Raw genomic sequence first — 12,410 nt, 5'->3', positions numbered from 1 at the left:
AGGGATTTTTATATTCATTATAAAAATCAATAAGGATTGCACCGCATATTTGACGTTTCTTTGTTTATGTTCTTATGACGTCACGTTCATGGCGGCTCCCTTGGCGCGACTATTGTAACAATTTTTTTAAACATAAAGTGGAATTATTTTGAGAAATTAAAAGTACTAGTTGGCTTTACGGTTATTTTTGAATATATTTTAAAAAATTAAAGAATAGCCTATTGTTGCATAGGTGAATTCAATTGCATGGTAGTGAAATTATGAAAGATTTCTACTTACATAATATTTTAATAAACTACAATCAACTTTTGAGCATTTGACGCGCTGATCTACAGATATTATCGACGTGAACGTTAAAGCCTAGTTCGATGTCGATGCTTATCCCTAGATCACGGATAGATTCCAGTTTTTGTAAAGGACAGTCGTTAATCTTATATTTGCCTTCTATTAGATTCTGTTTACGTGTAAAACGAATATAAAAACATTTGATGGGATTAAGGTCATCGTTAATAAGTATTAGGTATGAGATAGGATAGTGTACATTGTCGCATTAGGACTCCCCTGTTAGGATAGTGTGGTATAATAAATAAATAAATGAAAATGTTGAATAAATAAATATTTTTTCAAACAATTTGTTTTAATTCTGATTTGCATATAATCGATATTAATACTACAAGCGAAAGAAGATTCGGCCAAATGTGATAAAACCTTACGCATATTATTAGATCAGCTAATGCGTTTTAAATGTGAGAATAGTATTTAACTATTGTAATATTTGCAATAAAAACTGTTAGTTTATCACAGACTGGATTTAATTGAGGCCGCCAATTCAACGGTCTATAATTATTCTATGAAACGTGTGTTGCAACTGACTCGAATGTAGGACAAAAGCTAGGATTCAAGTTGAGGTCACGGCAAATGAGACTATTTGCTTTAAGTATTCTCACTTTATTTTAACTTAAGGCGAAGAGTAAGCAGAAAACACGCAAACATGGTGTTTTTAGACAAGTTTTGTGGTGAAAGTATAGCATTTCGAGCTATGAACACTATTTTATCGTGATACACATATCCTTAAGTCTTATTTGTAGGTTGCTAATGCTTGCTGTTGGTTATAGTTAACACTGCCGAGCCTTTTTGAACTACCACTTTTCTTTGAAGTTAAACAAGTTTTTTGGCATGGCGTGACGCATTTTTTTGGTACTTCTCTCAGAAAAATTATTCTTATAGCTTGTACTTTTTTGTGTAGGTCCATTTATTCAGATTAGTAGTAAATAACTAGAATTGTAAGCATATAAACTGTTTTCTACGCAAGAATTTTGACAATATTGGCTTTGTTACATAGATGGCGGGCCGTGAACTCATATCGCTCAAGGTCGCTGTCATTTAGTGTCGCCTTAATGAAAAAAAAATATCAATAGACATTACGAAAACACTTTACTTACGATGTGAAAATATTTCGCCTGTATCTAGTACGTATATAACGAAATATGTGAAAGTAATTTTCATTCACTTTAAAGCGTCTCATTTACTTCACAATTGGTACATCAAGAAATGATAACAATAGAATAATTTCTTCATTCATCACCTACTATTCGAGCACTACGTCTGATCGGCGACTTGCTCACTAAGTTGTGACAATGATTTATTTGCTGACAAATTACAAACGAATATTAATGATATGCATATTAAGTTAGATGGTTCTTGAATTATTTATTAACTTTAATAACGTTTTATTTTTTTATTATTTACTTAAAACTTTGGACTTATTTTATTTGGCGCTATCAACATATTTTGACTAATTTGACATTTTTCGGATTATTTTATTATTGTTTTTTTTAACTTTAATTTTGTTATGTTATTTGCATTTCTGTCCAGCTTGTAAACGCTTTGGGTAAAACTGTAAGTTTACAAGTTTATATAATATTATATAAATAAATAAATAAATTAATTAATTGCTATGTGTGCCATGTTTGGCAAAGAAAAGCGTTAAATAATCTGTTTTTCATACTAAAAATTGTAGGTACTTAAAATATGCTTAGAAGGAGAAAAAATATTTTTATTGATGGAGGAGCACAGGCCGCCTACTAGATATTTTATTATTATAAAGTCAACAAATTAAAAAAAATCTCGCTTTCCTCGCTCAATCGCCACGTAACATCGTTATAGAATAAACGTTCCCTATTAAAATTTTCTATTTTTAGAACCAAGTCGCGTATTTTAAAATATAACTTAGGACTTCCAGCCTATAAGAGATGTACTGCTCATTTCTTTACTGATAATTTAAAAAAGAATAGGGTGATAAAATCGTAACAGCTACTGAAGCAGAAGGTACGCAAAGGGAGGTCACAGAAAAAATTTCTTTACGAATGAGAATTTTTTACAATTGAGAAACATTTTAATAAAAAATAACCGTATTTATGCTCAAAGCTCTAAGGATGCATCCCAATTAGTCGACAAAGTGCAACGTGGGCACTATCCGACATCAGTGATGGTTTCGTGCGGTATTAGCTATGAAGGAATTACAGAGCCATAATTTTGTGAAAAAGTTATGAAAACCTCGGCACAAGTGTATCAAGATACAATTCTTGAGAAGGAAGTGAAGCCCCTTACCAACGCCATATTCAAAAACCAAGAAAGGTCCTTCCAGCAAGAGTCGGCGCCGGGTCATAAAGCTCGGTCTACGCAGTCTTGGTTGGAAACGAAAGTTTCGGACTTCATCAGAGCTGAAGACTGGCCGTCGTCTAGTCCCGATCTTAATCCGCTGGATGTTGATTTATGGTCAGCTTTAGAGAGTACGGATTGTTCTAATCGCATTGATAATTTGGAATCACTAAAACATCGTACGATTGGCAGTGAAGAACTTTCCCATGGTAAGAGTGCGTGCTTCTATTGATAACTGGCCTCAACGTTTGAATGACTGTATTCGAATAAGCTTTTTATTTTATAAATTGTTTTATATTTATGTATTAAAATAACACACTGTAAAAGTAATAAATGTTATTTGCAAAAGATTTTTTTTCTCTTTGTTTCTGTATTTATGGCAAGACTAGGTATAACACAAAAGATGGCGATGGAGTGTATATTGTGATATGTGTATTGTTTTTGTGATCGGAATGAAAAATACTGACCAGAAGAGCGACAGGTTTTCCTATTGACACACCCTACCCATTACAATACAGTGCCACAGGATTCTTGAAAAAAAAAAAACAAAATTCTGGACTGCATCACACACGTCACTTTGAGACATTAATTAAAATTAATTAAAAATCGAAACAATAATTCTTGTACGTTACTGTTTCACGACAGAAAAAGGTGCCCCGTTTCCGGCATATTGTGTTAAGGTATCTTCGACTGGTAAAAGGTCTTACAGTTTCATTAAGATTCCATCAAATGCAATATTTTATTACGTGCATTAAAATGCAGTTTTTATCTCGCTTGCTATCAGGTGGACCTCAAATAATTCACGCACCTTGTCTCTTGTTCTTAAGCCAGTAAAGTTATATTTGGCTTTGTCGCAACATATCTTTCGTTGTGATTAATTGTTAATTTTATCTTGCATAAGTCACAAACAAAATGCGTTTGCAAACAGCCGTAACGTCTTTTCAAACTATCCCAAAGGGACAGGATATCCCAAAGTTATGGGACAGGAAGGGAAAGTACCTTAAAAATCGAAGATAGGCTATTTTACTGAAAGAAGGCTTTATGTTATTTTTAAGAGTTAGTACTTCTGCATTCAAAGATTTTCTAAAAATTACTTGCCTCGTCTGGGAATCGAACATACTGAAATGTAAAAAAAAAAACACCCCTACTTTTATAATGCCAATCGAAAAAATGGCCGAAAACTAATAACTCTTCTTAAGTAACATAGTATTTTAAAAGAAAGGAAAGGAACAACGTAAAATGAATGTTTTCCTACTTGGATTGGTACGAATGGACCGATTAGATGACCGGCCAGATCCCCGGACCTTACACCATTAGATTTCTTTTGGGGATACGTGAAAGATATGCTATACAAAAAACGATACGAGAACGTGGGCGAGTTACAAACAGAATTGTGCCATATCATATCGAGTATTCACCATAAAATGATAAGAAAATCAACAGGCAGCTGACTCATTAAAAGATTGGCGATATGCGTCAGACAAAAAATACCCATTTAATTTACTACTTTCTTTTAAAATACTATGTTACTTAAGAAGAGTTATTAGTTTTTGGCCATTCTTTCGATTGGCATCATAAGAGTAGGGGTGTTTTTTTTTACATTTAAGTCGGTTTCACAGACGAGACAAGTAATAAAAAATCTTTGAATGCAGAATTAATAACTTTTAAAAATAACATAATTCTTCTTTCAGTAAAATAGCCTATCTTTGATATTTAAGGTACTTTCCCTTCATGTCCCATAACTTTGGGACACCCTGTATACTACTACTTAGAAAATTTATATAGGTAGAGTCTCTTGCTGTTAAACAACCGATGAAAATAGGCCAGGAATTTTTCACAAGCTAATTATTGAAAATCGAAAAACACAAACATGCTGTACATTAAATCCTTCTTCAAAAATACAATAATAATATTATTATTTTCATTAATTCATTCTTACTCAAATTATCTTGCCCCAAACTAGGCATAGCCTGTACTATGGGTACAAGAACGATATAATTAATACAATATACTTACTTGAAAATACATAAATACTTATAAACATCCATGACTCGGAAACAAACATCCATATTTATCATATAAATGATTGTACCACCCGGGAACTCTGGCTAACCACTGGGCTATAGGGGTGTCCAAACACTACAATCCACATTAAAATTTTGTAATTGAGACCAAAGTATAGTTTAAAAAAAAATATACAGAGAATTAGAACAACCAGACAATCATCTGTTTATGTGTGCACGCTAACCGGTTAAACCGGTTTGAATGCGGTTTACATTGATGTATTGTGGTAAATTCTCCCTAACATTTAGTGTTATTACATTTCATTCGGTTATCAAACAAAAAAGTTAAGTTAATTTATTTCGAACTAGCTGATGCACGCGACTTCGTCCGCGTAGATAAAGGGTTTTGAATTGATGATTATCTCATGTCCTATTCCAGTTTCGGTTCCCGTTTTCGCTCCCGTTCCCAACATATTATATGAATCTTATTTAGAAAAAGATTGCTATGGTTAATTAAACCTACTATTGGTATAGTAATAGCTCATCGACGTGAATAATAGTTTTTCACACGTCCCGTGGGAACCATGGATTTTTGCGGGATAAAATGTCCTTTCCCAAGCTCAAGTCTATCGCTGTACCAAATTTCATTAAAATCGGTTCAGAGGCTCCGGCTTAAAAGAGGAACAAAAAACTGAAGTTCACATTTATAATATTAATAGGGATGTCGTGGGAAAAAGCCACGTGCGCCCGCTAATCTATATATATATATAAAAATGAATTGTTGTTCGTTAGTCTCGCTAAAACTCGAGAACTGCTGGATCGATTTTGCTAATTTTGATCTTGGATTATGTGTAGAAGTCCAGAGAAGTTTTAAAAGGTGAATAAATATGAAAATGCTCAGAATTAAATAAAAAGAACGATTTTGATTTTTCTTTGATATGTATCAAATTGAAAGAACAGTTTAAAATGAATAACTAACTAATATGAATTTTTATATATTTGTAACTTTTTCTATATATATATATATATATATAATTAAACCCTATCAATAGATAGCACATACAATAATAGTATTTTATTAATATTGAAGGTATAAGATTTGCATAAGAAGTGTATTACATTAGATCTTTATTTTTATACTTTTGAGTGTTTGGAGTAGGTTTTTTAAACAAAGTTTTTTTTTTTATTTATTATGTACAGAACAACGTGTGTCGGGTCAGCTAGTTCATTGTAATTTTTGATTGTATTAAAACATTCTGCATTCAAAACCCTTATGATACAAATCATATTGTCCATATTTTTGTAGAGTTCTATACTTAGACTAAGGATTGGTCTCCGCTGATACTAGATACCGTAGGCATAGTCGCCAAGTGCGGCAACTAATACTACGCCCAAGTGGGCGTACTCGATCCAGTCTCGTACAATGAGTGACGTTGACGTGCCACATGTTCTGTTAAACTTTGCTAATAATTGAAACTAAAATGCCGGATTGCGTAGTAAAACTTTTTAAAAGTAATAAGAAAGACACAGGGATCACATAGCATCAGTAAGTATTTTGTATTTTATTAATTTCAATGTAAAATAACAAAAAGCGTATGTTATAAAATTTGAAAGATGCCATTATGTGTCAAGATGCCACGCACACAAGCATCTAATAGTTGCCGTAATAAAAAAGCTATTGTTCTTAGGTAGTGCGGTATTTAGTTAGAGCGCAGCGGAGACCAATCCTTAATCTAAGGTTCTGTACCTGAACGGACACCAGCCCTATTACAATGGCGCAGCAAGTGTCCGCCTGTCTGTCTACCAGTCGGCCTAGGCACTACAATTGAGCTCGTCATCTTGAGTGATAATATGTTAAGTCTTATTTGCCCAGTAATTTCACTAGCTACGGCGCCCTTCAGACCGAAACACACTAATGCTTACATTACTGCTTCACGGCAGAAATAGGTACCGTTGTGGAACCCATAATCTAGCCGGCATCCTGTGCAAAGGAGCCTACCACTGCCTCGGTATTCACAAAAATTTAAACGCAAAAAACGGAAAATATGTAATGTTGCTACAGGGGATCGAACCCGCAACCGGTTGCTACACCGTTCGATAGCTCAATATATTTTTATCCTGTAAAACTAAACCCGGGAGACACAGGAATGTAGAGACACAGGATAAATTGCTAAAATTAAACAGTAGTATGTTTTTATCACGACGTCCCGATTACAGGTCATTCAGCTTGGTTCTTAAATAATAGGTTCTTATAATTGTAAATAATAGTTTTAATCTTAAACATTATTATTGTCATCGTAAGTCGAGTGGCCGTCGACTGCAAGAAAAATATTTAGTGACGTCAGCAATTCTAAAATACTTAATTAAGTATAATAAAAGTAATTCTTACATATTTGGTTGCTCAAAATATTATCGAAGGCATTCAGTAAAATAAAACACTTTTTAAAGGATTAAAACGCGTGTAATTGTAACTTTATTTTTACATTACATAAAAGTTACATTTGCGTAAAAATTACATTTTTATTATAATTTAAGTTATCCCGTTACAAGACCTTTCCAGATCTTGTTTTCAGGGGGACTGGAGAGGTTGAAACGTCGGGTTAACTAAAATAATAATAAAAATGTAAATTTTACCCAAAAATGTAATGTTAAAACAAAGTTACAATTACACGCATTTTAATCTCTTAAGAGTTTTTACATGATTTTTCATTTGGGCGCGATTTTGACCCACTTTAAACTGCCAGATTTCGTTCAAACTTCGTTGGTTTATCGAACACCGATGACAATAATTTGATAAAATTATTCCATTTTACAATTTGCAAAATAAGATTTTTGTTGATTTATATAATTTTTATGTATAAGGCAGGAAATGATGTTAAATTAATTAAATTACAAACATTTTCTTTAACCGATTTATCTAATATTAGGAAATTTTCGAATATCACATTTTTTTAAAGGCCGCATTTACTCCAGTTCTTTATCATATTCTTGGTAAATAAGCAGTAATGTAAAACATTTATTTAGTTCAGATTTGATTAGGACTATGACACAGGACTAAGGATAAAAGTGTTCTTACACTACGTAAGACATAGTAATAAGACATAGTCACAGTAGCTGTGACATAGTCCTCCACAGGGTATTTCTGTCTGTCTGTTCGCGATAAACTCAAAAACTACTGGGCTAAACATGACACAGAATACGTGGCGCGTCAACGTCACACCATGATCAAGACTGGCTCGAGTAGGCCCACTTTGGCTTAGTATTCGTATCTAGTTAGAGAGCAGCGGAGACCAATCCTTAATCTAAGTTCAGTAACTTGAAACATGTAAACGTGTGATATAAAACGATGAACTCATAAGTATTGACTTTAAATAGGGTTATTGAATTTTAAGATTTTTATATGGAAGAGGCAGAACAAGCGTTCGGGTCACTTGATCTTAAGTGATCACCGCCGTCCACATTATCTTGCAACACCAGAGGAGCGTTGCCGACCTTTTAGAAAAGTGTACTCTCTTTACGTTAGTGTCATAGCTCAACTTATCGAAGCGTTGAAAATTTTATGGTTAATGTATTATTTTTGACCTACATTAATTAAATATCTTGATTTGATTGTTAGATCAGACTTAAGAGGGTCGTAGTGTCTATGGGGACAATCCTGTTAGCCCAACCAGTTAACAAATAAAGGTATTCAAAATTCTAATAACAAGCACATGAGAGGGTGAGAAAATAATATAAGGGTGCGCTCTAGTGGGGTTTGCACTTGTTACCAGATACTTGTACACGTTTTTGTATTTTTGACGAAATGAGCTATTTATCTATAAGCTTAAAAACATAAAATTATTTTCATATCTGGACATTTGTAACATTAATTATTAAATAACAACGAACAAATACGATATGTTCTAAATGTTCATAAGAACATTGAGAATGTAGGTAGCTATAAACTGTGACATGCATGATGTTAACACGAGGAACAGACATAAACTTGATATACCTACTACTCGGTTAAGTCGAGTTAGTAAGTCTTTTATTGGGTGAAGTATATGCTTCTACAATATGATCCCAGAAAATGTACAAGACAAATGTGTTACTAAGTTTAAAAGAATTGTTGAAAAATTTGTGTGGACCTTTCCCAGACAAACGTTTTTCAACTATAGAGTAAATTATTTTCTTAATGACACCAAGGACTGGGAATGAAGCGAAGACACTCAGGCTCTTTATTTAAAAATATTTATTGTACGATATTACACTGTAATCGATATTTTTATATAAAAAAAATCCCGCTGAGTTTCTTGCGCCCGTTGTGCTCAGGTCTGAGGCAGTCTTTTTTGAATGGGTGGTAGTTTTTGACGTTCAAAAGGGATTTGAATTCTATTTTCAATAAAAATATTTGAATTGGAATTTAAATTCGATCATTGGCCTATTTAAATTATTTTAAATCTCTCTAGTTCAATTATTTCTTGCAAATTTTGCAGTTTGAAAAAGCGCTGTTACAAAACGAGTATTTGTTCGCGCAAGAGTTATAGTAATTATCGCTTGTTAAGTTGAACGTAACAAGATACGTATGAAGTAACGCAAATAACTATTCTACGAAATTGAAACTCAATCCCTACTAATATTATAAATGTGAATGTAAGTTTGTTTGTTACGCTTTCACGCCTAAACTACCGAACCGATTTTGATAAAATTGGGTACAGAGATAGACTAGAGCTTGAAAAATGACATGGGTTACTTTTTATTGCAAAAAATAAATAGAGGGGTTGATATAGGGGTGGCAGTTTGTATGTAAATTCGTCATTAACGAAGATGAAACTTTGTATTTAGGCACTTGATAAGAAATAATTTATAAACATATGTTGGAGCATTTTTGAAACTTTGACCTACATGGAGATAAAATAGGAGATTAAAGTTCACAGGGAAATACTATTAAAGAGACTGTCCACAATGACAAGGTATATCCGTTGTATCCTAGAAGAGCACTGCCAGCAGCGGAGAGCAGTTTGTATGTGTATTATTTGAAAAGTTTACTAGAAAATAAAAAATAAATTGTACAGAGTAACTATTCAAAGTGGACGAAGTCGCAGCTAAAAGCTAGTATATTATAAGCAAGAGAGTGAATATTAGGCTGTGTATATTTGTACACCCCACATTTTTTTAAGTGTGTTAAAACTAAGTAAGTAAACTTTAATCCATCACAATGAATATGTAACATTTGGCACAATTTTTTTTTATGAAAAAAGGGACGAGACGAGCAGGATGTTCAGCTGATGGTAATTGATATGCCCTGTAAGCAATGCAGTGCCAGTCAGGATTCTTGAAAAATGTAAAAATTCAAAGCAGCACTACTCTTGCGCACGTCACCTTAAGATATAAGATGTTAAGTGTCATTTGCCCAGTAATTTCACTAGCTACGGCGCCCTTCAGACCGAAACATGACAATGCTGCATTACTGCTTCACCGCAGAAATAGGCGCCGTTGTGGTACCCATTATCTAGCCGCTATCCTGTGCAAATGAGCCTCCCACTGGTAAAAAATTAACAAGTATAATTAATTACAATGCCCTATCTCGTGTTTCAGCAATACTTCTATTATTCAGCTATTCTTCGGGTCTGACGAAGCTATTGCTGGACTTCAACTACATTGAGGTGGTTTCCAGGAGCTTCAGATGTTATCCAGTTTCTTCGTACCTTGACTTCAACTAACGGACGGTTCTTAATGCTACACACAATGATTCTTGCGTATTCTTCACGCGAAAGAGGCATGATAAGTAAATCTTACGAGCTGTTCACACCTTGGCCTTTGAATAAAAATTCATCAATCAAGAAAAAAATGTCGTTACAAAATCGTCAAAAGTATATTCTTTTTATTTTGAAAACAAAATATCATGTCTTTTTTAAAGGTTATTGCAATTTTAAAAGTTTTTGAAGGTCAGAGTATATATATAAGGTATAACTTGAAAGGAATCCTACCGCGTATTAAAATAATTACCTCCTTATCTGTAAATTACCATTAAAAGACTTTTTTTGTGAATCTATCTTAAGAATGAACGCGAGTTTTATTAGCGTGGTAATAAAAATCTCAATAAAACTTACAAGGGTAAAAAAATTAATTGAATTTTATCAGCTTTCGATTTGCAGGTTGTTAGTGGAAGAACAATCGTGATTTTATGTATAAAAATGAGCCTTAAAACATGTAATCCACAACCTAGATTTAAGTTCGTTGATAAGATTTCTTTTTCCTTACCAGAATTTTGCAGAAATTAATAATTTATTAACACAGAGGAAGATACTGTACTTTTTTGAATGATGCTTCTCAAAATTGATTCCTTTAGAATACATTTTTATGTCATTTCTATTATACTAGATACTACTACCGCTTCGGAAACAAATGGCGCTCTGAGAGAAAAGAAGCGGCGCATGACACTCTCCCTGCATTATTTTTTTGTGCTCTTTTTAATAAAAAAAGAATAATTAAGTAGAAAACGAAATTACTAATAAACAGTAATAAATACACAATAGTTCATCGAAATGTTCTTGCTTATGTTTCTCATATAAATAATGTTACCACTTCTCCCGAAGGTAATTATTCTAGTAACAAAAGAAAAAACAGGAATTTGCGGAAAAAATCCACCAAAGCAGGTTAAATAAACACTTTTATTTTGATTTTATTCAATAACAGTTTTCTTAGATTCATTTTATTATAATTATTTAATTCATTTAGTAACGACCTATTCATTAGGTCATTTACTAACTCCAAGACATTAAATTTTTATTGAGTAACTAGCTGACCCGGCAAACGTTGTTTTGCCATATAAAGTATAATTCACGCGATAGTTTTATAAGTAATAAAATATTGCCTATATTTATAGCCTGTACATCATTTTGTTCTGTTGTCAATAGGTTTTCGATTTTACACCTTGTGTTACAAAATAGCAATTTTATTACGGATCCCTAATTTTGAAAAAAAAACATAGCCTATAGCCTTCCTCGATAAATGGACTACCCAACACTGAAAGAATCATTCAAATCGGACCACTAGTACCAGAGTTTAGCGCGTTCAAACAAACAAACAAACACTGCAGCTTTATATATTGGTATAGATTAATTAATTGCGAGGTTATAATAAAAAAAAAATATTGTCACCCTTTTATGAATTAAAAGTAAAAAAACATAAAAAAAATCACCTGTCAATTCAAAAGCATCTTCAAAAGCCAATTCGTTATTATTCCCCGAACACTCCTCGTCATCGTGTGTATCTCTGTTTCTATTGAGAAACGTTTTTTCCTCATTTTCAGTTCTTTCTAATGAATTTTGCGACATTTTAAACGTTACCAAAAGCGACACTTTAAATGAATACACGTGACTTTGACACCATTTTATTGTTCCATCGTTCGAATATTTTATCTGTGGTAATTTAGAGCGCCGTAAATGTTTATTTTTAAACTGTGCCGCGCCACGTCTGCGCCGTGCGTGGACTAAAAATGCACTAACAATGTTTGTAACGCACGGTTCAAACAATGTGCGTGAGTCTACGATTAGAACCACACTATATAAACCGGTCTGAACCTTTCTGAGATGGCTTATCATAATCGATGATAATTATTTATTATCATCAACTACAAAATGAAGGTGATTCTTAATTCATGATAATTTAAAAAAAAAAAGGATCTCAATTCGTCGGTATGTTTTTTTATGTTTGTTACCTCTGAACTTTCGTCTGGGTGAACCGATTTTGATAATTCTTTTT

General features: G+C 33.0%; 1 protein-coding gene across 1 annotated transcript in view; it reads right to left on the bottom strand.

Annotated features, from left to right (window-relative positions):
- The window catches only part of LOC126974538 (putative transporter svop-1), a 39,618-nt gene extending 27,462 nt beyond the window's left edge, over window positions 1-12,156 (bottom strand). Inside the window, exon 1 of the mRNA XM_050822057.1 lies at window positions 11,848-12,156. Within this exon, the coding sequence (XP_050678014.1) occupies window positions 11,848-11,983 (136 nt within the window). The 5' untranslated portion in view covers window positions 11,984-12,156. The remainder of the gene's footprint in view (window positions 1-11,847) is intronic.
- Between the last annotated feature and the right edge of the window lie 254 nt (window positions 12,157-12,410).

This window comes from Leptidea sinapis, chromosome 32, assembly GCF_905404315.1.
Source record: "Leptidea sinapis chromosome 32, ilLepSina1.1, whole genome shotgun sequence".
NCBI classification, from domain to species: Eukaryota; Metazoa; Arthropoda; class Insecta; order Lepidoptera; family Pieridae; genus Leptidea; species Leptidea sinapis.
The sequence above is the reverse complement of the archived record's forward strand: the minus strand, read 5'-3'. Positions and strand labels throughout refer to the sequence as shown.